We start from the raw sequence: 24902 nt of genomic DNA on the forward strand, positions 1-24902 counted from the left end.
ATCTTCCCTGGGGGCGGAGCTTGTTTTCCTCAGGACTGAGCGGGCGGCGCCATGGAGGCTCCAGGACAGGGCTGCCTGCGTGTCCGCGGGAGGAGGACGCTCCCCGCCCGCTGTCTGAAGTTACGCCGGTTTCCCACTGCCTGCGCCCGCTTCCTGCCGGGGTGTGTGTGGACCTGACCGAGCTGGGGCCCCGGCCGGCTGGGCAGGAGGGGACGGGTGCGCTGCCGGGCCCGCTTCGACTATTCTCCTCGCCCGCAGGGACCGGGTGAGTGTCCGCGTCCCTGGTCCTCACTGCCCGGGTCCCCGCTCCCCCGTGTGATCGGGGGTGTGTACACCGCGGGTCAGGAGCGGGGACGCAGGTGTAATGGGAAAGGGGCTGAGAAAGTACTGAAAGAGTTAAAGAGAAGTGTGTAAATCACATTATGTTAATTTTTATATTTAAATGTGTCAAAGTCAGAGTTTATCGTGCTTTTACTTTCTTGTCTTTAAAGGCATGCAATCATTTATTTTATACTTAAAATATGCTTCTCAGCTTATCTCGTTTTCAAGTCAAAATACTGCCATGGTTGACATTTTCTCATAATATAGTGACCATCTTCAACATGTGTGAATATAAACTCATCGAAAAAATCTTGCACCATTCCATGGTGAGTAGTCTTGTTAAAAATAATATCCAGGCCATTACTAAATTATTACAAAAATATAAATTTTTTGAATCACTTTTAGAAGTTCCACACACAGTGGTATTTTTAAAACACCAACCACTGCATAGTGCTTAAGACCATTTAAGATGAAATATATTCAAACCTAAAACTTTAGAATACTCAAAAGGCAGGATAATTTGCAAATACATTTTTTCTTCGTAAGTGCAAAATACGAAGGTATTCAGCTAAATTTTGTATATCTTTATTCAAAAGGTGAAATTAGAATATAATCTCATTTTTTATTTTAAGGCTATATTTCCCATAAAAATTGGTATTTTTATCTGTAGGATCTTAATTGTCCATTCATTTGTTTTTTTTCTTTTGGTTTATTTTCTTTAACAGAGAGTGCATTTTTGTGTCTTGTTAAGAGTTTTTAATTCTCCTAACTTATTCCAAGAGACTTTCTGACACTGATAGTAAATAAGGGGAGAGGCCTTATAGTAACTGTGCATCTTTTCATGTAGTCAGGATTTTTTTTTTTTTTTGGATGACTTTTTTTTTACAACTTCCACTTGGTTCACAATATTCCCATTATGACAACTCAATAAAAAATTGTAATCTATTTACACCAAGATACTTATGTCAGCACAGTGCTTTTGCTTATATGATTTTACATTAGATTATAATATTTTATTTGATTTACATATATACTAACACATATTTTACATATGTACACACATATATGAATATCTCCTAAATGCCATTAATTTGCATGGGGTGGTAGCTGGTAACATGTGATCTTTCTGACCATTGGTTATTCTTATGTGTGTCTAACGTACTTCTTAGAACAGATACTAGAACATCACACCTCTCATTATACAGTATTTTAAAGGTTATATTTTATTTTACTTATTTTTAAACATTTTTTATTGAGTAATAGTCATTTTACAATGTTATGACAAATTCCAGTGTAGAGCACAATTTTTCAGTTATACATGAACGTACATACATTCATTGTCACTTTTTTTTTTTGCTGTGAGTTACCACAAGATCTTGCATATATTTAAGATTCCACACATGAGTGATCTCATATGGTATTCCTCTTTCTTATGTTCTGCTCCACCTAGAATAATATTCTCCAGGAGCATCCATGTCTCTGCAAATGGCGTTATGTTGTCAGTTTTTGTGGCTAATATTATCCCATCATATAAATACCCCACATCTTTATCCAGTCATCTGTTGATGGACATTTTAGGCTGTTTCCATGTCTTAGCTGTTGTAAATAGTGTAGAGAAATCAGCTGAAAACCTTATGGGGGTTCCCTTGTAACTCACTCTTTGTTTTTCTCTCACTTCCTTTAGGATCATTTCTTTATCCTTGACTCTGGCTATCTTGATTAGGATATGCCTTGGTGTGGGTATGTTTGGGTTCTTCCTGTTTGGGACCCTCTGAGCCTCCTGTGCTTGGATATGATTCCTTCTTTAGGTCTGGGAAGTTTTCAGTCATGAGTCCTTCCCATACCTTTTCAATCCCCTTTGTTCTTTTTCCCCTTCTGGAACTCCTATTATGCATAGATTGGCACACTTTATATTACACCATAGGTCCCATATATTGTTTTCATTGTTTTTTATTTGTTTTTCTCTCAGCTGTTCTGATTGGGTGCTTCCTGTTGTCCTGTCTTCTAGATCACATATTTGTTCTTCTGTATTTTCTAGTCTGCTTTGCACAGCCTTTAGGTCAGCTCTCATCTCAGACAATGAGTTTACTAATTCTACTTGGTTCTTCTTTATAGTTTCTATTTCATTTTTGACATATTTTATATCCCTAAACACTATTTTTTTTAGTTCCTTCAGTTCTTTGATCACTCTTTTTTTGAAACCTTGATCTAGTAGGCCATCAATGTCTTTTTCTTTGATCATGCTTTCAGGGGATTTCTCTTGATCTTTTAATTGGGAGTGGTTTCTCTGCTTCTTCACAGTGCTCCTATCTCTCTGGCACCGTGGCTTAAGGAGTATCAGTTACCTACTTAACCTGGAGATGGTGTGCCCTTAATGATTTGATCAAGAGGTCTTTGTATCTTCACCCTGCTTCGCGAACTCAGCTTGCTGTTTCATAGGCCTTCTGTTGGCGCCCTCATCTGTGCTGCTCTCAGTGGCTGTTAGCTAGCAGATTGTGTCCCCTCCTAACACTAGGTCAGGAGCTGAGCTCTTACCCGGTGGGCGGGCAGGTCACTCCCCCTCCTGATGCCACAGTCAGATGCTGTGATCAGGGGGAGGCAGGTGGGCAGATCACACCCCGTCCCAGCACCGTGGTCAGGTGCTGTGTTCCTGCTAAGAAGGTGGGTGGCTGCCCACCTGCTCTCTCCTCGTGCTGGTCACTCTGCTGCTCTGTGCAGCTGCCTGCTCTGCCTCGGATAGGCGGTCTGTAGGTGGGCTCGGGGAAGACTGCGGAACAGCCCCACCTATGCTCTGTGCCAAATCTGAGCTCCTTGTTTCTCTTGGCAGCACAAGTTCTCTGAGGTGTCAGGGTAGAAAGATCCTCTCTGCCTCGGGCTATAAACAAGTCTCAGTCCTGCCTAGGAGGTTGTGGAGCCCCCACGTGCAGATTCAGGCCTCAGCCCCGCCCCCACCCAGGCACTATGCACAGGAGGAGATGGTAGCTGTGGCTGAGCCCTGCCTCTCTTCTTGCGAGATGTGCCAGTAATGGCACAGGTCTGAGGAGACAAAGGCTACAGCACCCCTCCCCCCAGGGCACATGCCTGTTTACAGTTTTGTTTACCTTCTGAGTTAAAATTTACCTGACAATGAAATGTATAAATTAGTCTTTTGAGGTTCATCCTTGTATCAGTAGTTGGTTCTTTTTTATTGTTGAGTAGTATTCCATTGTTTGAATATACTATCATTTGTTTTATCCATTCTCCTACTGATAAATACTTGGGGTTTGGATATCTTTTTTTGCAAGCAAACTTTTTTTTAAAAAATGCAAATATAGTATACATGCTTAAATGTGAACACATCTTAAGTATACAGCTCAGTGATTTTTCACAAAGTAAACACATCTATGTAACCTTCATCCAGTCAAGAAACAGGACATTGCTGTTCCACTTTGGGTTTCTTCCCAGTTACTACGGCACCCCTTTGATGGACTCACCATCCTAAATTCAGCCACCATGGATTGGTTTTTTTGCTTTTGAAATTTTTGGTCCCGTACTTTCCACTCAACATTATGTAAGATTCATCCACTAGTGTTTTCTGTAAACTAGTATATTTTTTATTGCTTTAAAGTATACAACTTGTATGCATGTGCCACCACTTATGGTTATGTATTTATTGTTGACAAGTGTTTGGGTCATTTTCTATTTGGGGGTATAACAAATAGTGATCATGAGAATTTTCTGGATGTCCTTTGGTGCTCAGATGTAGAAGTTTCTGAAGGGTACACATATGGCTTACCCTTGGTAATAGGGTGTGGGTGTGTGTGTATGTGTATGTGTGTGTGTACATATATACACACACACACACACACATATATAACTTTCATTCAAAAAGCCTATTTCCAAAGTATTTGTAAGAATTTATATTCCCACTGGCCATGTGTAAGAGTCCCCATTGCTTGTTGACCTCACCAATGCTTCATATCACTTAACAACTAACTATTCTAGTGGATGTCTAATGGTGTTCCAAGTGTGGTTTTAGTACGTATTTCCATTATTACTAAAGAGGTCAGCCCCTTTTCATAGCTTATGTGGATTTTTGTGTGTGTGTGTGAAGCACCTGTTCAGTTATTTTGCATATTTTAATATTGAGGTTCTGCCTTTTTCTCCACTGGTTTTTGTTCTTTATATGCCCTAGATACAAGTCTTTTGTTGGATATAGGTATAGCAAATATATTTTCCCACCGTGTGGCTTAGCTTTTCACTTTCTTAATGGTATCTGTTGATAAAAATAATTCTTAATTTTTCTGAAGTCCAACTTAAAACTCTTATGTTTCATGCTTTGTCTGGTTTAAGAACTCTTTGCCACTTCAAAGTCATTAAAATATCTCCTACACTATTTTCTAGATGCTTTATTTTGGTGGGGGATTAGGTTATTTATTTTAATGGAGGTACTGGGAGTTGAACCCAAGACCTTATGCATGCTAAGCACACATTCCACCTAAGCTTTACCCTCCCCCAGATGCTTTGCTTTATGTTTCAAATATATTAGATTTATAATCTATCTAAAGTTACTGTTCATGTATGGTACAGGGTTTAATTCAATGCTGTTCCATTGGTCTATATGTCTAACTTTAGGTAGTTATCACATAGACTTAATATTGTTTTATAAGTCCTTTAACATTGTTCTTTAATATCATCTTGGCTATTGTTGGCCCTTCACGCTTCTCTATGTATTTAGAATCAGCTTGTCAAGTTCTACAAAAAAACAGTAACAACAATTAACTGTTGGGGATTTTGATGTGCACATATAAATCTTTGAATCAGTTGAAGGGGAACTGACATCTTTAAAATGCTGAGCCCTCCAATCCATAAAGTTGGATTACCTCCCCTATATTTATTTTTATCACTGCTGTAACAAATTATCACAAATTTTGCAGCTTAAAGCAACACAAACTTATTATTTTATGGTTCTGTAGGTCAAGTCAGGAACAGGTATCATTTGGCTAAAAATCAAGATGTCAGCAGGGCTGTATGCCCTTCTGTAGGTCAAAGGAAGAATATATTTCCTTGTCTTTTCCAGCTTCTAGAGTTCACCCACATTTCTTTACCCATGGCCCTTCCTCTATCTTCAAAGCTAACAGCTTTACAGCTTTCTAATCCTTCTTCCAAAGTCATATCTTTCTGACCACAGCTGGGAAAGATTTTCAATTTTTAAGGACTCCTGTTGTTAGACTAGGCCCATGTAGATAATCCAGGCTAATCTCCCTGTCTCAGAGTCCTTAACCTGATACATCTGCAAAATCCCCTTTGCCATGTAAAATAACATATTCACAGATTTCAGGATTAGAGCATGGATATAGGTAGGGGTCAGTGTGGTGCACTATTCTGTTTATCAAACTGTTTAACATTTGACGCTTTCTGACAAACGTACAAGATAGAAGATCCTGATCATGTTTAGAATGCTTCCTCTGCAAAGTATTGGGCACTGAGTTTATTTGAAAGGACTGAAAATAATACCACAGGAATGGTTTCCTAATTCTACTGACATTTACTTACTTTATACTTAAATACCCAAAATGGTCAGCCAGGTGTGGGATCTTGGCAAATAAAATAAAAGTATAATTCAAGCTTTTATCACTGAATTTACTAGCTAATTCTGTTTTAGAAACAGACAGAAAATAAAACAATTTAGAGTAAGTCTGATTACTTATATATTAAGTGAAAATTAAGTTTTAAAAGCATGTCTGAATATGGGATAAAGTAAGCATCATAAAATGTAATGTTAATATTTAGTACCTGCAAATCTCAAACTCCCAATTTATAAACAAGTTCATACTGTATAGCACAAGGAACTATATCCAATACTGTTTTGTAGTAACTTATGGTGAAAAAGAGTATGAAAATTAATTTATGTATGTTCATGTATGGCTGAAGCATTGTGCTGTACACCAGAAATTGACACATTGTAAACTGACTACATATATATATATTTGAAAGGGCTGAAAGGACTATATATACCAAGAAAAAAAATTAGATTGATAACCAACAAAAAAATCTGTCAGTAATATAATGCTAGAAACACAGACACAAAAGAAAATCTCAGGCATACATCTGTTTATAGAGTCCTAGAAAAAATAGTGCCTATGCAAGTCCCTGATAAACATGAGAAAATAGGAAAGGCAATATAAAAGTTCAAAATGCTTTGCTATGTAAGAGCTGCAAGGTGACTCAGACACAAACTTAAGTGCTCAAAATGTTTATATAATTAATGATAACTTAAAGTAATTGAGGACATCATTTTAAATGAGATAAAAATAGCTGCTCAATTTTCATATTACTAAGCAAGTCATTTCTGTTTATAGTAGGTTTATATTATTTTTATATGTATTTATATTTTATAAAGACATCAACTTAGATCCTGGCTGATAACTGACAGTGGAGCAACTGATTGATTTAAATGGGTATCATAGACTTATCAGATTTCATATGCTTTAAATATACATTAATTATTAGCTGTCAGGAAGAGTTCAATTTTCATTTATTCTAACATAGATGTGTCACAGGCAGGTTACTCTGTATTTACAATGGAGAATCATGATAGATATAAAGATATCAAGCCTTATTGATCTTCATAGGGGTGCTTTTATAAGAAAAGGAGAATAAAATAAGAAAAATCTAAAATACTACTTTTTTTATAGTGTTCTAACAGTTTTATCTTATTTTTATTTTTTTACTGAGTTATAGTCCGTTTACAATGTTGTGTCAATTTCTGGTGTACAGCACAATTTTTCAGTACTTTACGAATATATGTATATTTGTTTTCATATTTTTCCCCATGAGCTACTACAAAATTTTGAATATATTTCCCTGTGCTATACAGCATAAACTTGTTTATCTATTCTATATATACCTGTCAGTATTTACAAATCTTGAACTTCAAGTCTGTCCCTACTCACACCCTGTAAAATACTATTAAATCAACATATATTTATGAAGAACTATGAAAAATGGGAAACTATAAGTTGTTTCTTTAAATTGGAGGAAAGAGAACTACTTTAACTGGAAAATAGTTAAAATCTGGCAAGTTTTATGATTTCATGTTCACCCCTGACAGCTTTTTTTCTTCCTTTCTCCTTCAATCTTTTTTGGACCTTCTAAAGAATTAAATTAAAAAAAAAGAAAAAAAAGAAAGAAAGAAAGAATAAAAGAAAATTAAGAAACAGATTTGCATCTAAAATAACCTCCTAACTGGAAAGATTGTATACTTTGTGAAAAATTTACAGCTGCCGACTTATGATCTATGTCTCTGTCCACACTGCCTTACTTGTTAGGAAGGGTCTTAAAAAAAAAAAAAAGTAAAGAAAAATAGCAAATTATAATGGCTTTTACATTTTAAATTCTTTTCTATCTGTCTACAATCTGCTCTATCATGAGTTATTAAGATAAACATTATCAGCTATACTCTACTTTCCTATCATGCACATTGTGACTCTGAGAAGCACGCACAATCTAACTTACCATCTGCAGGTGGTGTACAGGTTAATGCAGTTCTTTTGACAATATATGGTTTTGTAGTCTAGTTGTCTAACTACTACATAATGGAAAAGATGTAGAACTACTGGTACCACTGCCCTCGGTCTCTGTCATTTACCTTAAACATACCTGGAAAAGTAGATTCAAAAACTCATTGGCAAGAACATTTTTCACACTCCAGATATGATATTCCTCTAGAGTTAAGATGGCCATTCTGAAAGAGAAACAATATTTAAGAATATCTTAAATCTTCATCTTATATTATTTGAATAAAATCTGTTTTATTAAACTTGCAATGGTCATTTGTCTGAAAGAAAACTAATGATTTAACGTAGATGCTATGTGTTCATCTGAAAGTAGGCCAGCAAGAATAAGTTCAAAGTAAACAAACTCTGAAGTAGTCACAACGTGGGCAATTTATCACCAAAAATCTTCTTCCTCCAGTAAGACCTGGGAAATAACTCACAGTATCTTCTGGTTCAAGGTGAAGTTTACTAACAGAACCCACAAAAGGTTCTGGTTAGAGAAAAAGGACTATTTACTAACTTTGAAAGCATCTTTCCAAACTCTCTGGATTACGCCCTTTGACCCTAACAATTTTCTAAGATCTTCTTTAAAACATCTGGCAATATTATTAGACTTCTTAAGAGATTTTAAAAAACTAAATATATATAATAAATGAGTATCTATATTAACATTTCCTCAAAATAAAATTTAACATTACTTTCACAAGTTGAATAAAGCAGTATTTTTTTTTTTTTGGTCTCAAAGTGTACCAAAAATTACATTTATATACAGTAGACAATATTTCTTGGCAGGCAAAAATATAACCAAATGCTTCTTACTTCATGTTTTGAACAATCACCTTAACAATCCTAGATGAATAATAATGTTCTTAGCTTTTATTATTTAATTATATTTTTATTATCTAATGATTTATTATTTAATGATATTTAATATTTATTATTAATGATATTCATGTATTCATTCAATATATAATGCCATTTATTATAAGAAAAGATTTTAAAGCACTATGATGGTAATTATTGGCTTTCATGATGCAACTTCCATAAAAGCATATTAATACCAATGTAATGGTACAAAATAATGGGTAATATTGTCACAGTCTAGTCACCAGTGAATATGGGTAATAGGTTTGGTTGAAAGGTCCAAATTCTATTCTAAATTTTTACCATTTCATTATTATAATTACACGGAGATGGAGCAGCTAAATGATCTTTTTTTTAATGTTCAAAAGTACAGCCATAAGAAGAAACACGGTCTTACATAAAAATAGACAGCGATGATAACCTCCATACTTATCAAACACCCAGAAAAAAGGCAATGGAAATTGTATCTCTACATAAGGTATTTCCTAACAGAAACTTTCCTATGTTTCTGTTTTCATATATACCAAATAGAAATGGCTACCTTAGTTTTGGGCAGAAAAGTAAATGAAGACATTTATCTGAATTGCCAAACAAAGATCAAGCCCTGAAAAATTCATTTCTATTATTTATTTCTGTTGAGTGTCAGTTAATAAGACTATGATGATTTCTTCTGGATTTATGATTGAAAAAAAAAGTTACTTATTTTTCTAAGCCTGTATAAGACCACTATGGTCTACATCCTACCATCTGCTACTTGGTACATGTCAACATTTGAATAGAAAGGGTCAAATTAACTCATATGTGTCTCACATATATGGATTATCTTCAGTTTCACAGGGATACATAGACATTAAGGCAAACCTATTATAATATCTTTAATAAATGTTGTGAAACTAAAAAAAATTCAAGGCTTTGTTCTTTGTAAAGTACATGCTTGTTTCTGCTATTATGCACTTATTCTGGCTGCTATTAAAAAACTTAGAACAGACCGTCACCAATATTATTGAAAAAAAAATTTTAAAACTATATACACCACCCAGATTGAGATAAAAAATAATTTCCATCATCCCAGATATCCTATGGTCCTTCCCAGTTAAATCACCCATCTCCAAAATCACTATTGTAACACTTATTAACATGAGTTGTCTCTGTTCTAGAACTTCATATAAATTGAATTGTACAATGTGTTCTTTTATTCTGTGGCTTCTTTTGCTCAATATAAGCTTTGTCTTACCATAATGTATTAAAATGGGAGAAGTAAAGATTATAAACTACAGATGGCAAGGGCTGTCTCTACTTAATTTTTATAAAATGCCTAGCTTATAAAATATAATGTTTTTATGTAAATAACACTTAATGGGGTTGTTTAAAGGTGGAATGGGCTTTCCTTAGGGACAACTTGGAGGAATTGTAACCACAGGTCCAAATAAGCATTTAGCAGGGATGATGTAGAAGAGATTCAAGTATGTATATGTAAGGTATGTGTAACAATTCAGAATATAATGTATTTTTAGAAAAGAATAAATTAGTCTCTGCTAGACTCACCTTTGTGGTGTCATGTGCATTCTATGTATCTTCTACAATGTTGGATACATCCACATGTAATTCCTTTAAAAACAGAAACCCAAATCAGTAGTTAGGATAGAGAGGGTATCATTTTTATTAGCCAGTAGCTGAAGTATAAAGTATTTTCGGTCAACTTTTTTTTTCTTTTTTTAATTACAGAAATAGATTGCTTGTTTGCCTTAAAAATTTATGACAATTTTCCAGTGGTTTCATTTTTTTAATATAATACAATCAGCTTATTAAATTTTCTAAGGCAAATTCTCTTCCCAATTTTGCATCTTTGGCTATGAATATTTTGAGTAGCATAATATAGAACCTAGAAGTAGTAAGAAATCTTTTTCTCAACCTGTTTTAAAAAATTCTTCACTCTATATTCCTGTTGGAAGTTTACATTCAAGAAGATGTATACAATCAGACTTTACCAGGGTATCATCGGTGCAGTTGTCCTTCCAGACCTCTAAATGTGCAACCACGTGTCTCTCAGTTCAACCCTAGAGAGAACTCCATCACCGTCAACATCAAATACCTTGAAGCAAACTAAAGAAAAGAAACTCTTATGGAGGGAAATTACTTTCATATTCTGAAGTATAATACATTTTATTACAAGCTGCCCTAGTAAAATTACTTAGTTCCTCAAACAAATACATTCTGGATTAAGTTCTTATTTGGAGGAGATTGTGTCATTAAAGTCCTTTGAACTTGTAGGAATTCCTGTACACTTCACAAGTCTGTCTCCTTATATCATTAGCCAGCTAAGAGAACTCTATCCTTCACCTAAATCTGAAGTTAAATTTCTTGCAAACTGAAAAAGAAGGGCCAAGTTACTATACAATATCTCACAGATTTTGAGAAGGTAATTCAAGCTTTTAAATTAATTTCTAATATTTAAAACTGATCACTTCAGAGTTGATTCTTACAATGTTGAAAATATTCCATCTACATTAAGAATCAACAAAAAGCTGGTACAGTCAGCCCCCTGTATCCATTGGTTCTGCATTCACAGGTATAAATAATAGATCAAAAATTATATATATATATATATATAAATTTTCCCAGAAAGTTCTCAAAAGCAAAACTTGAATTTGCTATTCACTGACAACTATTTACATATCATTTACATTGTATTTACAAATAATTACATTGTATTAGGTATTACAAGTAACCTAGAGATGATTGAAAGTATACAGGAGGATGTGCATAGGTTATATGCAAATACTATGCCATTTTACATAAGGACTTGAGCATCCATGGATTTGGTATCTGAGGGGGTCTCAGAACCAATCCTCAGCATATAATGACAGATGACTGTATAAAGTTTTTGCCTCTCCAGTGTAATTAATGTGCACCCAATATTTTTGCCTAAGAACAATCTCAAATCTTCAATGAAGTTTATATACAACAAGCTAAAAATCCGAAATATCAGCACTTTGCTAATTAACATCAATATAAGCAAAATTGCTAGTTAGTCTAGTTGGTTAACTTCCACTAGTCCACTGGCAAAAAATAAATTAAAAAAAAATTTAAGACAATAATTAACCTCAATTGAGAAACAAAGACTTCAGCCTCTTTAATACCAGAACTTTAATGTGAACAAATAATCTATCACAAAGCCAGGTTAGAGTAATGGTATACTATCAGGGAAGATAAAAGAAATCTAAATTTTTAAGATTAAATAATTATCTACTTCACACACCCGTGTGTGTAATAATTATGTATTAATTATGCTATTAAATTAACTGAGTACATCACTGTACAACATTAATAAGAATATTGAACTAATAAGTATCATACCCAAAATACGCAGTATTTGTTAAGCTGTATTTTAGAAATATGCAGAGATAATAACCCTAGTGAATATATAAGAATTAGGTTCCAATTAAATGTAAACTGCTGCATTTTCCTAACCAAATATGGTTAAAATTTATTAATGTAATATGCTTATAAATTACACTATAATATTTTAGCTAGGTTTAAAAGATAAATTTAGTATTTAATAAAATTGTTTTATCATAAATTTAATTTTGCTAATATCAATATAAACAGTGCTAGAAAATAAGTTGGAATTCAAGTTAAGCAAGACAAATTTTCTATATAGACTACCAGAAAATATATTCTATATGCTTAACATTTTCAAATACATCATGAATGATGTAGTTCATTTATCATGAATTGTACATTCATCTGGAAAATCAACCATTATTAATAACAAAGATCTTAAATTACTCCACAGTAAAAAAGAATAGATGATTGAACCTTTACACTGACCTCAGTAAAACCTCAGGAAGAGATTGCTATTTGCCAAAGGGATGAAAATTCAAGCCTTAATCAGATGATTTTTTACATGAATGGATGCTAATTTTTTTCTCTGTATAGCTTCCAAATTTTGTGATGTTTAACACACTTACATTTCTGTGTTTCAGCCAGAGGTCCTCTGCAACAAGCTGATAACCCACAGGATATCTCCTTAAAATCTATGTGGCTGTCATGATTTTCACCAAAAGCATTAAATAAACCTGTAAAATAGGAACACAGAATAAATCACAGCCAACAAACTTCCTGTTTATAATGACATGCTTATGAAAGGAGGCATGACTCGCATAAACTGACTTAGTTTTTAAAAGTTATCAGTAGTTTCCACTGTCTTAGGAAGTTTTTTTTTTTCCCCCTGGAATAATTATAACCAAAATTTAACTTCCTAGAAGAAAATACTATCATTTAGTGTTTGGTTTTGTCTGCCTACCTGTCTCTATCTTATATTAATTCCAAAAGTCAAAAGTGATTGTAGAATGTAAAAAATAAAAATATATTTTAAAAATGTAACTGGAAAAAAGTCAGAGACCACAATTATCCTAATTCGGAAAGACTAAGAAGAAAAAAGAAAAAAGAAGAAGAAAAGTTGAACTCTATCAAAGATATACTGTGTTGTTATTAACAAGCTTCATACAACTCCTTCATGAAGCAAAGAAAACTAACACACTATATTATAAGAGAAAGAAATTCTGTACTGCCGTCTTCATTGTACCACTTAATCTGTATAAATAAATATGTTAAATTTCAGAAATAAAGGGCAATTTATAATCTAATCTTGTGGTTTTTAAACTTTTCATAAAAAATAAATGGAATCATTTTGTTTTCAAATGAAATGATTTTTCAATCTCTAATTCTAAAAAGGTAAAAACATAACTGCACTGCTGAAGTGGAAGCCCTGTCTGTTCTAGCTCCCCTAACAAATATTACTAAAACACACTAGAAACCTGAAGAATACAGACTGTCTATTTCAAGAATCTAATTCTGTGCCCTCAAAGAGCAGAAAATTGAAGCTAAGAAGTAGTTAAATGACTTGCTAAAAGTAAGAAATTTTTTTAAAAAGGTCTGAATCAGAAGCAGAACCCAAGCTTTCAGATTTCAAATACAGTTTTTGTGATTATCAGCCACAACTACTCCTTGTAAACCTCATTTAATATATATATATATATATATATATATATATATATATAGTAGTGAAAAGTTTAGAGCTAAGTGGGGACCTTAGAGATGGTCTAGTCCAGTGGTTTCTTAATTTTTTAAGGGTGGGGGAAGGATACAGCAGTGGAACCTTCTTCTATATAAAAGAAATACAATAGACACTACTCAGCTGAGGAAGAGGTGAGGTCACGTGTGGAAGCTAGAGCTTTGCCTATTTAGTGTCCACCACCCTGACCTTGCACCAGATGCTGAGGCACCACACTGGAGCACAGTTTCATAATTATTGTCTTGGTCAAACTGATTTTATATATGAGAATATTCAGGTGCAGAAAGGTAAACCGACTTACACAAGGCTCCAAAGGTGGAAAAAGGCTCACGTGTTTACCAAAGAACATTTGTAGAAAATAGAAGGATTCCCACCTTCACTCAGAGATGGACAAATTGGTGGTGAAGCCAATGGGCCAAATGTCTCTAAATCAAATCATCCAGTTCGGGATTGAGCCCTCAGCAACCAACAGCATTTCTCCAGATAAATGATGTCTGATTCCTCCACTGACAATCAAATCAAAAAAGATTATAAAATCTCACTCTTCTCTTCTGGACAATTAATTAGTTCATCCTGATAATGTAACTTCTAAAGATACATTTTAATTTCCCAGTTAAACTGTTAAAAAACTACCTAAAACAAAAACTCTGAAAGACAAATATATTGTATCTAATACAAGTGGCATGCAAATTAAATTCAAATTAACATAAAAGAGGCTTTAAAATTGGAAAAAAATTTGCAATTTCCCATTAAGCACGCTGTTTAATTCCAACATGTAAAATAATAAACTAAGATATTTATTTTTTGCTTCCCACACTTTTATCTGTATTCACTTTGGTGATTTTAATCTCTATTTTGGATTTGAAAATTCTTCATCATAGTCTCTCCTGGCTACACAGGTAACACACTAATAGCAGAATCTATGTTTGATTTATCCTGTCATTATGGTAACCACTTACACATTTAATACTTATTAAATAAATGTACAAAGGGGATAGACCTAAGCTTCTCCTTCTTGGTCCTAAAATTCTTACTACCCCTCCTATAAAGGCAGGAGCCTTCTCTGTAGGACAGAGTGTAAATGTATCTCCTGAGAAGGATTCCCCAACAAGGGCTGTCTTTAGAGCGTGCTTTTAGATAAGATGTTTTTATGGGACATTTCAATAAAAGGATCAAGGACCTAAGCTTCCCAGTATGGTGGGAGTTGTGATGGGCATGGGAGGATGCTCACTTGGGAGGATGAGATGTTAAAGACACTAACAGTGAAAAGGACAGGGCAAGATGAAGGGCGATTGGGAAACAGGACCACAGAGATGTGACATCTACTTCCCACTGTCATCTAAGTGATACCTACTTGAAAGAAACATTTCTACAGTTAAATTCTATAATAGGGGGTTATTTAAATGAAGCACACATATTCTCAATGAGTAGATCACCTAATTTTTAGAGATTTAGAGTGCATTAGCATTTTCAGAGTACTTTTTACATCAATAACTAGTATTTATTCCTGTGTGCTAAATAAGTATGTGGAATTATTTCCATTTTGCTTTTAGACTTACTACAGCTTAACCTATTCACTGCACTGACACAGAGTAATTTTTCTAATGAATAAAAATGATAATGTACAAACTTGTTAAAGATTCTTTAATTTCTCCATCACCAGATTTATGAACATTTAGACCTATGTGTCAGGCCCCGTTTCTTACCAGCTTTTTCACCAACACCTTACATTTAGGTTATATTGCATTACCCAGAGGTCAGGAAATGTTCTTTCACACATCCATGTCTTTATTAGGTCTTGTGTCCTCTGAGGAGAAACCTTCTCCCCACTTTCACATCCTTCCATTTTACAGCCTAACCACTAATCCTTCTGTGAACACCTTCTAATGCTTTCCAACCTCACCAGCTACCCCAGGGTCTTAGCTTCTCTCTTCCGCAACTCTCCTCCACTGTATATAGTATCCAATATTTAAGTGAAGTATGAGTCCTCATTTACAGGTCTGTGGCCTCTCTAGATTACAAAGTATTTGGATTCAGTAACCTTGTCCTTTTATCACTGTTGCTGCTAGAATTCATTTCATAGGACCTGATACATAGTAACCACACAGTAAATACTTGCTGAATGAATGAATGAATGAATAGCCAAGGCAATCTTCACAGCCAAGGCTTCCCCATCCCAGCTCAGTATTCTTTCTGTTACATCAAAGAGACTCTGCCCCATGAAACAACAGACCCTGCACATTTTAACAAATGTATACAATTATTAGGAACTATTATTAGAACAGAGACTAGCACTACTGTTCTCATAGTTATGTCACGTAAGAAGTGTATTAAAGCTCGTTCTGATTTGTTATTTATACAAATCAGCTATGTCTGTCACCAGTTTAAATATTAGTAATTTAGAAAACAAAAGTTATTGACTTATCTACTCATCAGAAAACATTATGACAGATCTATTTACATACCTCTTTTGTCAGTTTATATACCAACTGGAAAAGAAGAGGTGTACAGTCAACTCTGAGGGTATAATTGCCTGCAAAATAAATAAGAGAGTATTTTAACACCTCCAAATGGACTTCAAACCTGTATTTAATTCTAACTTTATTTTCTAATTATAAACAAGATATAACAGATTTCAAATTGAAGGCATCATTCCTGAAGAATTAAAAATAGGGTGGACCCTACAGATTATCATATTCAGTGAAGTATGTCAGACAGAGAAAGGCAAATATCAAATTATATCACTTATATGTGGAATGTAAACAAACAAAAAAATGATACAAATGAACTTATTTACAAACCAGAAATAGATTCACGACATAGAAAAGAAACTATGGTTACCCAAGGAGAAAGGGGGAAGGGAAGAGAGATGTTAGGAGTTCAGGATTAACAGATATACACTATTATATATGAAACAGATAAACAACAAGGACCTACTGTATAGCACAGGGAATTATATTCAGTATCTTATTATAACCTATAATGGAAAAGAATCTAAAAATGTATATGTGTATGTATATGTATATGTATATGTATATGTATATAACTGTGTAACTTTGCTGTACACCTGAAACTAATATTATAAATCAAATGTACTTCAGTAAAAACAAATAAATAAGATTTTAGAATAGATAGATAGGTAGGTAGATAAATAGACAGACAGACAAACAGTCTGGCTAAAACTAAAACACAAGGTGGAAATAACTCTTCAGGAGCCAGAGAGGCTGCAGCACACACTCGGGATAGGAGACTGCAGAGGCGGACTCTGCTGCTAAGGCCGCAGCTCCTGCAGTAACAGTAAGGGCCATTGCTCATTACGGCAGCAGTACCTAGGGGTCTTTGGCAAAGGAAGTGGTAAGGCCATAATGTTCATGTTTTTATTCATTCATTCAATTCAATATCAAGACTTTAGACTAGAGCATGTCAGTAACTAACATGTGTCCTGTGACACTTACCTAGAAATAACCATAATATGATGAAAGCCTACAGATGCACATGCCACATGTCAGGGTCAAAAGGAAGTCTGTAGTGGGTGCTTATTTCAGAGTTGGTCCAATACATACAGGAACTATTTCTGTATGAAATATTTTACCCCAACTTTTAAAAATAGCTCCACAGGAAGAATGTCAAAAGTACTAAAGGTTTAAGTAGTAATCCAAGATAGGCAAATGGTAAATATTCTAAAGAAATTAGGATCAATAGCTTAGTTATGAATCATATTGATTCATTTGAATCATAATAATGTTCTCTCTGGTAAAATGGAGAAATGGAGGTATTATTGAGGCATCTCATAGAAAGAGGATAATCCTAGTTTATGAGTTGGAGTTGATAGACTTAAATACTGGTATACTATTTAATGACAATCTGAAATAAAATTTGCCTTCTGTGTATGAGTCTGCATTGATATATGCAACCTCTCTCTCCTGGAGTGTTTTCACATTCTCCTGTAGTTGAAGCAAAGCAGTCACTTAACTCACAGCATTTACAATTGTGGAAATACAAGCAAAACAAACAAATTAATTCAGTAAAAGAGTGGTTTGCAGGTACCATTATAAATCAAACGCCTATGCCTTTGACCATAATTTTAAGAAAATGCTATTAACTGCTTGATAATATTAATGCAATTAAAACAAGAAAGAAAAATATTAGTGATGCTGTAGCCACTTTTCATAGCAACAGCACGGAGACCCAGAGGAAAACTGCCCCTGATCCCCTGCACCATAATATGAAGGGGGAAGGCTCGGAGATGCTCAGCCTCACCCTGGATCTACTGGAAGAGAACTGCTCAAAGTAAGGCCTGGAAATGTGTACTTTTAAAAGGTGTCCCTGGCAATCCTTACAGACATTAAAGTATGAGATCCCTTGACGTTGGGGATCCAAGTAACTTTACCATATTAAAAGTGAGGAAGTTGGAAATTTGATTTATCAAGAATTTTTTGAAAGAGAAGATATTGATGAAAAAGAAAAAGAAAGGAGGGGAGGATAGAGAAAAAACTAGAGGGAGAGAAGAGTGGCTATTAGGACAAAGACAAGACATTTCTCTCTCACACATACATGCACACACGCACACACATTCTAGAAAAATACAGCAGAAGAAGACTAATGCCATCACACACATGGGAATATGCAGAGAGAACTCTCTTCTTCTCTCTGTTTCTCTCTCTCTCTCTCTCTAGCTTGCTACCTTATAAGAGCAGTTACAGTAAAAATATTTAAAGCTGTGAGTGGTCATCCCACAAATGAGAATTCTCACCTGTGCACTTGGCCACACGGGATAGATGACAGCTGATTCTGCTGCAGAGTTTCCATTATGACAGAGCTACAGTAGAAATAAAAAAGATTCCTTAAATATATGTAAAGGTAAATGTGCTGCTGAATATGATCAAGAAGCTAGTAGAAAATGGGAAACAATATTCAAATTGTCTTTTAACTCACATGAATTTAAATTAATGTAAGGCATATTATCTTGTATCTTGGATTTATTTTATCTGTATTCTAAGCTGCTTAAATTATAGAAAGACACATGTATTTCTATATACATGTATTCACAAGAAATTATATATTTCTAAAAGTAAATGACCTTAATGAATAAGATCTGATTCATGTAAATAAGTGTATTATGAAATGCATGTTCATAACACCAACATAATAATAAGACTTTGCAATATACATGGAATCAAATGTGATACAAGTAACTGTGATTTTATTCCCATACTTATTTGATTCATATTATTATTTTAAAGTATGCAGAAATGAGTCAGAAGGAAAGCATTTTAAAAACCAGATACAGTGATAAGAAAGATATGGCATTCTTCAAATCAATTCTATACAATTTGGACTCATAAATGATGAACAAAACAGAGGATAGTCACAGGAAAGTGCTTTTTGGTGCACCTGCCTTTAAAAAAAACACACAAGCCTACCATGAACATGTAAGAACTTAGAGTTACTGGACAGAGAGCCTAAGGGAAGAAGATGAAAGAAGGGGGCCTATGAAAGACACTTTAAAATAAAGCATTAAGAGCCAGTGACAAATGAAAATTAATCATAATTGAATTAAAAATAAATCCTTGAAATTTTAGAGTAATTCAATTTACAAAATCATTGTATTATACTTCCCAATCAGGCACTTTTGTAAATGGTAAAATATACCTATGGTTACAATTTAGTACGGAATCCATAAAGGAGAGACTATAATCAGAGTATACTCATCTTAAAAGAGCATGTTGTTTTCCTAGATAGAAGAAATCCAAGGAAACTGTAAAAACTTGAAAATTAATGCCAAGGATCTATATCAGATTTTCAATAAGCTAATTCACTTGTCAGAAGCAGCTTCCTAGGTTTGACTATTTTCTGAGCTTACAGATTTTACTTACTTATCACAAAACAAATACAAATAGAAACTAAAATATTTTAAAAATAATGAAAAACTTGGTTTGTACTTAGTAATTAAGAGGTTGTTCTGTTTTACCAAACTGATGTAAAAGCAAAAGCAAACTCTATTTCTTAAATTTTCTTGAGTATTTATCCAAATTAAAACAATATCAGGTAATGGAACACATCTGTGATTACCCTGAGATACATGTTGACCAAGAAGATACGTTTTCTGTCTTAGTTACCTCAGCCCATTTGTGGAACCCAGAAGTCCAAATTTTTCTGCATCCCAGCTGGCAAAAATGGTAGTTCTTCTCGGTCTCCAGCCTTTAATCATTGTTAACATACATGGTTAGGTACATCTGCCTAAAAACAAAGGAAAATTCACTCAAGTCACTTTCTGTCATCACTTGCCAAGGAAACATTATTTACCTCTACTAATCAGTTTTCCAAAATTCTGGACAACTTCTTATAAATCAGCAGTTCCACTGGTTAGGTCAGTACCTCCAAATACCCAGAAGTCCTGATGATCTCCCAGAATAACACACCTGTTTGGAAAGGAAGGCATTCAAAAGAATGACAACTTAGAATGTATTATAAAGAGCAGTAATTTATGTTTTTAAATTAAACTTCCTCCTGCTTGAGTTTCCTCCATAGAAAACCATCAAGGTAGTGTCTCCTTTTAGAATTTACCTTTTGTCCCCACATTTAATTATATCACATCAACCAGGAAAAAATATTAAGAGTAGATTAAAATTTATCTTCTCTTACTCCTGTAATCTTTGTAAAAACAAAATGTTTTAATACATTTTAAAAAATTCACCAACTCAACAAGTTTCACAGATCCTCAGGTAGTTCTGATTACATCGTAAATGCTTGTGATTTTCTTGATGTTATGAACATGCATTTTAACCTTCCTAGAATTTCACAAAGGGAACAAATTACTTCACATAGAGCATTATGTCTAACAGGTTCCTTCCAATGTTTTATTCTAAGTCTCAGAAGTACAGAAAACTGTTTAATAGGATGATAAATTCCCATATGCCCACCATCTAAATTCAATCATTGTTAATACTGTTGAACTATTTGCAAGCGAGTTGCGCAAATCATGACAGTTCTCTCCTATGTATTTAAGAATGCAACTTACGGTGAGATTAAAAAAAAAATCAGTATTTTATATTTTTCCTCCCTCATAGCTCTATTGTTGGTATTTATTTAAACTTCAAAATCATTATTCAACGTGAAAAAGAATCTTGTTCTTAGCAATTTAAAAAAAAAATTGTGTATTTGTCCATTTAGAGCTCAAATCAATTAAAGGATATAAGCCCCAGATGCTTTTTTTGATATTTTGACCAGGGAAAATTTCTGTTTCTGACTTTTCTCTTAAACTGTTACTGAAGCTACATACTCTGTTTTCCTTGTGTCTGTATGTGTCTGTTTATAAATCACATTTTTCATTGTGTACCTCTAGAGGGTATTAATACATGAGATAATAAAGTCTATGTTAAAGGAACTCAGTTCTAATTGAGTTAAATAAACACTTTTTAAAAAATTCTTATAAAAAAAACTGAACTTCTAATATCTTAAGAGTTTTGAAATTTTAAAACAAGCTTCTTACAGAACTTATACAACACTTGCAGAATCCAAATTCACATTGCTAAGGCAAATCATTAACCAACAAGGCTCATTTAACCATTTTAGTTTAATAAAAACAGCTATCTCCTCTCTGATTCATCAGTGTGAAGTTTCCCTTTCCCTCTACATTTCAAGCCAGTCAAACTAAAGTTCTGATCATGCCATGCTGTTCCCCAACCCTGCACAAGCTGTCCTCTGCAGCTGGCGTTTACTGCCTGTCTTGATTCTGTGGAAATCTTAGTTTGTGTAAAATTAAGCTCAATGAGCACACGGTCTGTGGTCATGCCTCCTTAACACCAGTGCTGTCCGGGGTTAGTAACAGTAACGACTATGCTGGTAAGCGCATGGGGCCATGTAGCAGTTAAGCGTTCACCACTGTGACCATCTAACCCACCCCCACAGAAGTGACCAGTGAACTTCGCTCCTTCCCCTCTTCTCTCCTACTCCTTCCCTTAAGTTAACCTAGGGTTTTGCATGCATAGCGTTTTGACAGTTATCTGAAACACTGTTTTAAACCCTCAGTTGAAAAGGGAAGACAAAATGTTACACCTGGCCCAGAGAAGGAGAGGGCTGGGGAGTGGCCCAGAGGAAGCCGAACGGGACGCGCGGCCTCGGATCACAACACAGCCCCGTTCCTTCCCGAGTTTCGCAGCCGGGAAAGCAGAGGCCTGGGGCCCGGACCGCCTCGGGGCCTTCGGGGGAGGCCGAGGGAGGGACGGCGACCCGCGCAGGGTTGGGGAGGGACCCGCAGGGACTCACCGTCTGTGCAGCGGCTCCTGACCCACGGTGGACGGGCGGCGGTGGCGGTTGAGGCTGCGGTGCCGGCTGAGGCGGCGGCGGCGGCGGCGGTACCGGCTGAGGGGGCTGAGGCGGCGGCGGTTGCGGTGCCGGCTGAGGGGGCTGAGGCGGCGGCGGTTGCGGTGCCGGCTGAGGGGGCTGAGGCGGCGGCGGCGGCGGCGGTACCGGCTGAGGCGGCGGCGGCTGCGGTGCTGGCTGAAGCGGCGGCGGTACCGGCTGAGGCGGCGGCGGCGGGGGTTGAGGCTGCGGTGCCGGCTGAGGCGGCGGCGGTACCGGCTGAGGCGGCGGCGGTTGCGGTGCCGCTTGAGGGGGCTGAGGCGGCGGCGGCTGCGGTGCTGGCTGAGGGGGCTGAGGCGGCGGCGGTACCGGCTGAGGCGGCGGCGGCGGGGGTTGAGGCTGCGGTGCCGGCTGAGGGGGCTGAAGCGGCGGCGGTATCGGCTGAGGCGGCGGCTGCGGTGCCGGATGAGGAGGCTGAAGCCGCGGCGGTACCGGCTGAAGCGGCGGCGGCTGCGGTGCCGGCTGAGGCGACGGCGGCTGCGGTGCCGGCTGAGGGGACTGAGGCGGCGGCCGCTGGAAGGACTTGAGGGACTCGAAGGCCTTCGCCAGCTTTTCCAGGGTCGCCATGGCGGCCTCCCGCCCCGCGGGGACAGCCCACGGAGTCGCCAGGCCTACTGGCGGCTCCGGTCAGCAGCGTTGGCAGTTAACGGGGCTCGAGGCCGCCAGCAGGTGCGGACCCCAAGCGCGCGGCCATCTTGAAGCCCTCCCGACAGCCCCCGCGGCCCTGCGTCCTGCCACGCTCCGCCGGTGGGGCGGGGCCGGGCCGCGGGATTGACAGCCGGAGGCAGCGGCCTCCGCCAATGGCTGCCGCGCCCGCCCCTTGGGCCCAAAGAGCCGCCACGGCTGCTGGAGTCACTTCTTCACGGCGAGGGGCGAGGGGTACTGCAGGGAGATCGGGAGGGCGGTTCGGGGGCGGGGTTGCGTGGCACGGCGAGGAGGGTGGGGAGGGCGGGGTGACTTGAGATTGAGGGTCTCTCTCGGCGAGGGGCGTCCTCGGACGACGCCTAGCGGGTGGCGCGGAGGCGGGGCAGTGGGCTGGGAGCCCGAGACCCCAGCGGGGCGCTTGCCCACCCCGCGGCGCGGGCGGAGGGCCGGCTCGCCGGACAGCCTGCTGTAATATGCTGACTGTTATATATTTGGCCTTACCCTTGTTAGTTGCCTCAAATCACTCCTTGTTCACCTTCATGATCATTACCATAGATATACGTCTTACAATCCTCGTACTTACTATGTTCCCTCATGCTACAGGGCCATACACATGGTATTCTCACTCTCAGAAATAATCTTTTACACATCAATGCCCTACTCCCCTCAAGAGATTTGCCTATCTAATTCCAATCACTCTCAGTGCTCAGCTAATTTGTGAATTCATAAAGCCCATTACATTAACATAATTTTTTAACACCATGTCATTCTCCTTTATCACATTATTAAAGTATACGTTATAATAAGATAAAAACTATTCCATGCATGAAGGTAGTTATTAAACAATTAAGTTCACAGTATAAAGTTGTAAGTACATATACTGTATATTATGAAAAATGTTATGGAATAACATACTATAGTTAAATGCATTCATAATTTTTCTTAGAAATATGGGAATATTTATTCCAAGTTGGATCATCACTATATGTGTGTGTGTATATATGTATATATCTCTCATCCTTCATTCACATTAAAAGTTCTGATAAAATATTGCCAACAATTAACTTTTATACCCCAAATTACCAATAAAGGAATAGGAAAGAAGGGAGAAAAGAAGAAAGGAAAGAAGGAAAGAGGAAGGAAGGAAAGAAGGAAATTGAGGGGTTTTAGAACTCTTGAGATTGAGACATATTAGATTAAGACTCAGATGTGTACATTTATATATGATAATTATTTTCCTGAAATTATATAAAAACACATAAAGAAAACTGAAAGCTAAATATAAAATTATGTACAACCCAAATTTGAGGTTAATTTATATCTTCAATTGATATGCATTTTTTAAAATTTAATATTACACTGTTCCATTGCTATAATATAATCAAATTCATAAACAGAAAACTATATATGATATATACATCCTCTCACCTTTTATAACATTTCTGAAAGCATTTTTGAAGTAGAATATTTTATGTTTAAAGTTTTTATCATTAGAAAGGCTTAGAATGTTTTCACACTACTAGATTTAATTTATTTCATCGTATAATTTTTTTCCAATACATGAGAAGTAATATCTTATATGGTTTTGATTCATTCTTTAAGCAGTTTTTTTAATATTGTGTAATAAGTGAATTCATGGAATATTGTTATAGAGTTAGACATTTTTTGTTTGAAGATGTCATCTTTTGTAGTATAATAATAAGGCCATTATTGTAGGAATGTGAAGGAGTCAGACATTGCTTTTAGTAAAAACATCACTCTAAAGGGCATATTGGCAATAGCAGCATGTGGTTAAGATCATGTCAATTTTTTGTAAATCTTTAACAAATTCTGAAATCACTCTGGTTGCTTACAAATTTATAAAACACAATTACTTACAGGAAGAACAAGGCTATAGTCACTGCATGACAAAGGAATGCTGCTTAATAAATAAGTGAGGAGAAGAATTAAGTTTAATTCAAGGAAAGCAGCATTCTTAAAATATTTTGAATTGATTTGAGAAACAGGGATTTTATGATTATTTATTTAGTAGAGTTTATATAGACATTTATGTGTGTGTGTGTATCCTTCATCTCTGTATCAATTCAAATAAG

The 24902-nt window shown here is 36.3% G+C and overlaps 1 protein-coding gene and 1 long non-coding RNA gene across 7 annotated transcripts; one reads left to right on the top strand and one right to left on the bottom strand.

Moving 5' to 3' along the window:
- Positions 1–24: 24 nt before the first annotated feature.
- LOC141576732 (uncharacterized) lies at positions 25–13372 on the top strand. Its single transcript, XR_012505141.1, has 2 exons — positions 25–265; positions 12710–13372. It is a non-coding gene; the product is annotated as an uncharacterized LOC141576732 (long non-coding RNA).
- LOC141576731 (uncharacterized) lies at positions 1519–22947 on the bottom strand. Of its 6 annotated transcripts, none has more exons than XR_012505139.1 (11): positions 22069–22947; positions 20107–20222; positions 19920–20001; positions 18554–18619; positions 16266–16333; positions 14175–14306; positions 12695–12802; positions 10712–10826; positions 10269–10331; positions 7963–8047; positions 1519–5055 (listed from the first exon to the last, which is right to left on the bottom strand). XR_012505139.1 is itself a non-coding variant. In XM_074360144.1 (2 exons), the coding sequence occupies exons 1-2, from the start codon at positions 22729–22731 to the stop codon at positions 20583–20585; spliced, it is 672 nt and encodes a 223-aa protein (XP_074216245.1). In that variant the 5' UTR covers positions 22732–22947; the 3' UTR covers positions 20499–20582. The 6 variants fall into 6 exon arrangements, 1 of the variants encoding a protein (XP_074216245.1); XR_012505137.1 differs by adding an exon at positions 17681–17744 and having other exon boundaries at positions 1519–8047; XR_012505135.1 differs by having other exon boundaries at positions 1519–8047.
- Positions 22948–24902: the final 1955 nt, after the last annotated feature.

The sequence above is a fragment of the Camelus bactrianus genome, unplaced genomic scaffold (assembly GCF_048773025.1).
Source record: "Camelus bactrianus isolate YW-2024 breed Bactrian camel unplaced genomic scaffold, ASM4877302v1 HiC_scaffold_27, whole genome shotgun sequence".
NCBI classification, from domain to species: Eukaryota; Metazoa; Chordata; class Mammalia; order Artiodactyla; family Camelidae; genus Camelus; species Camelus bactrianus.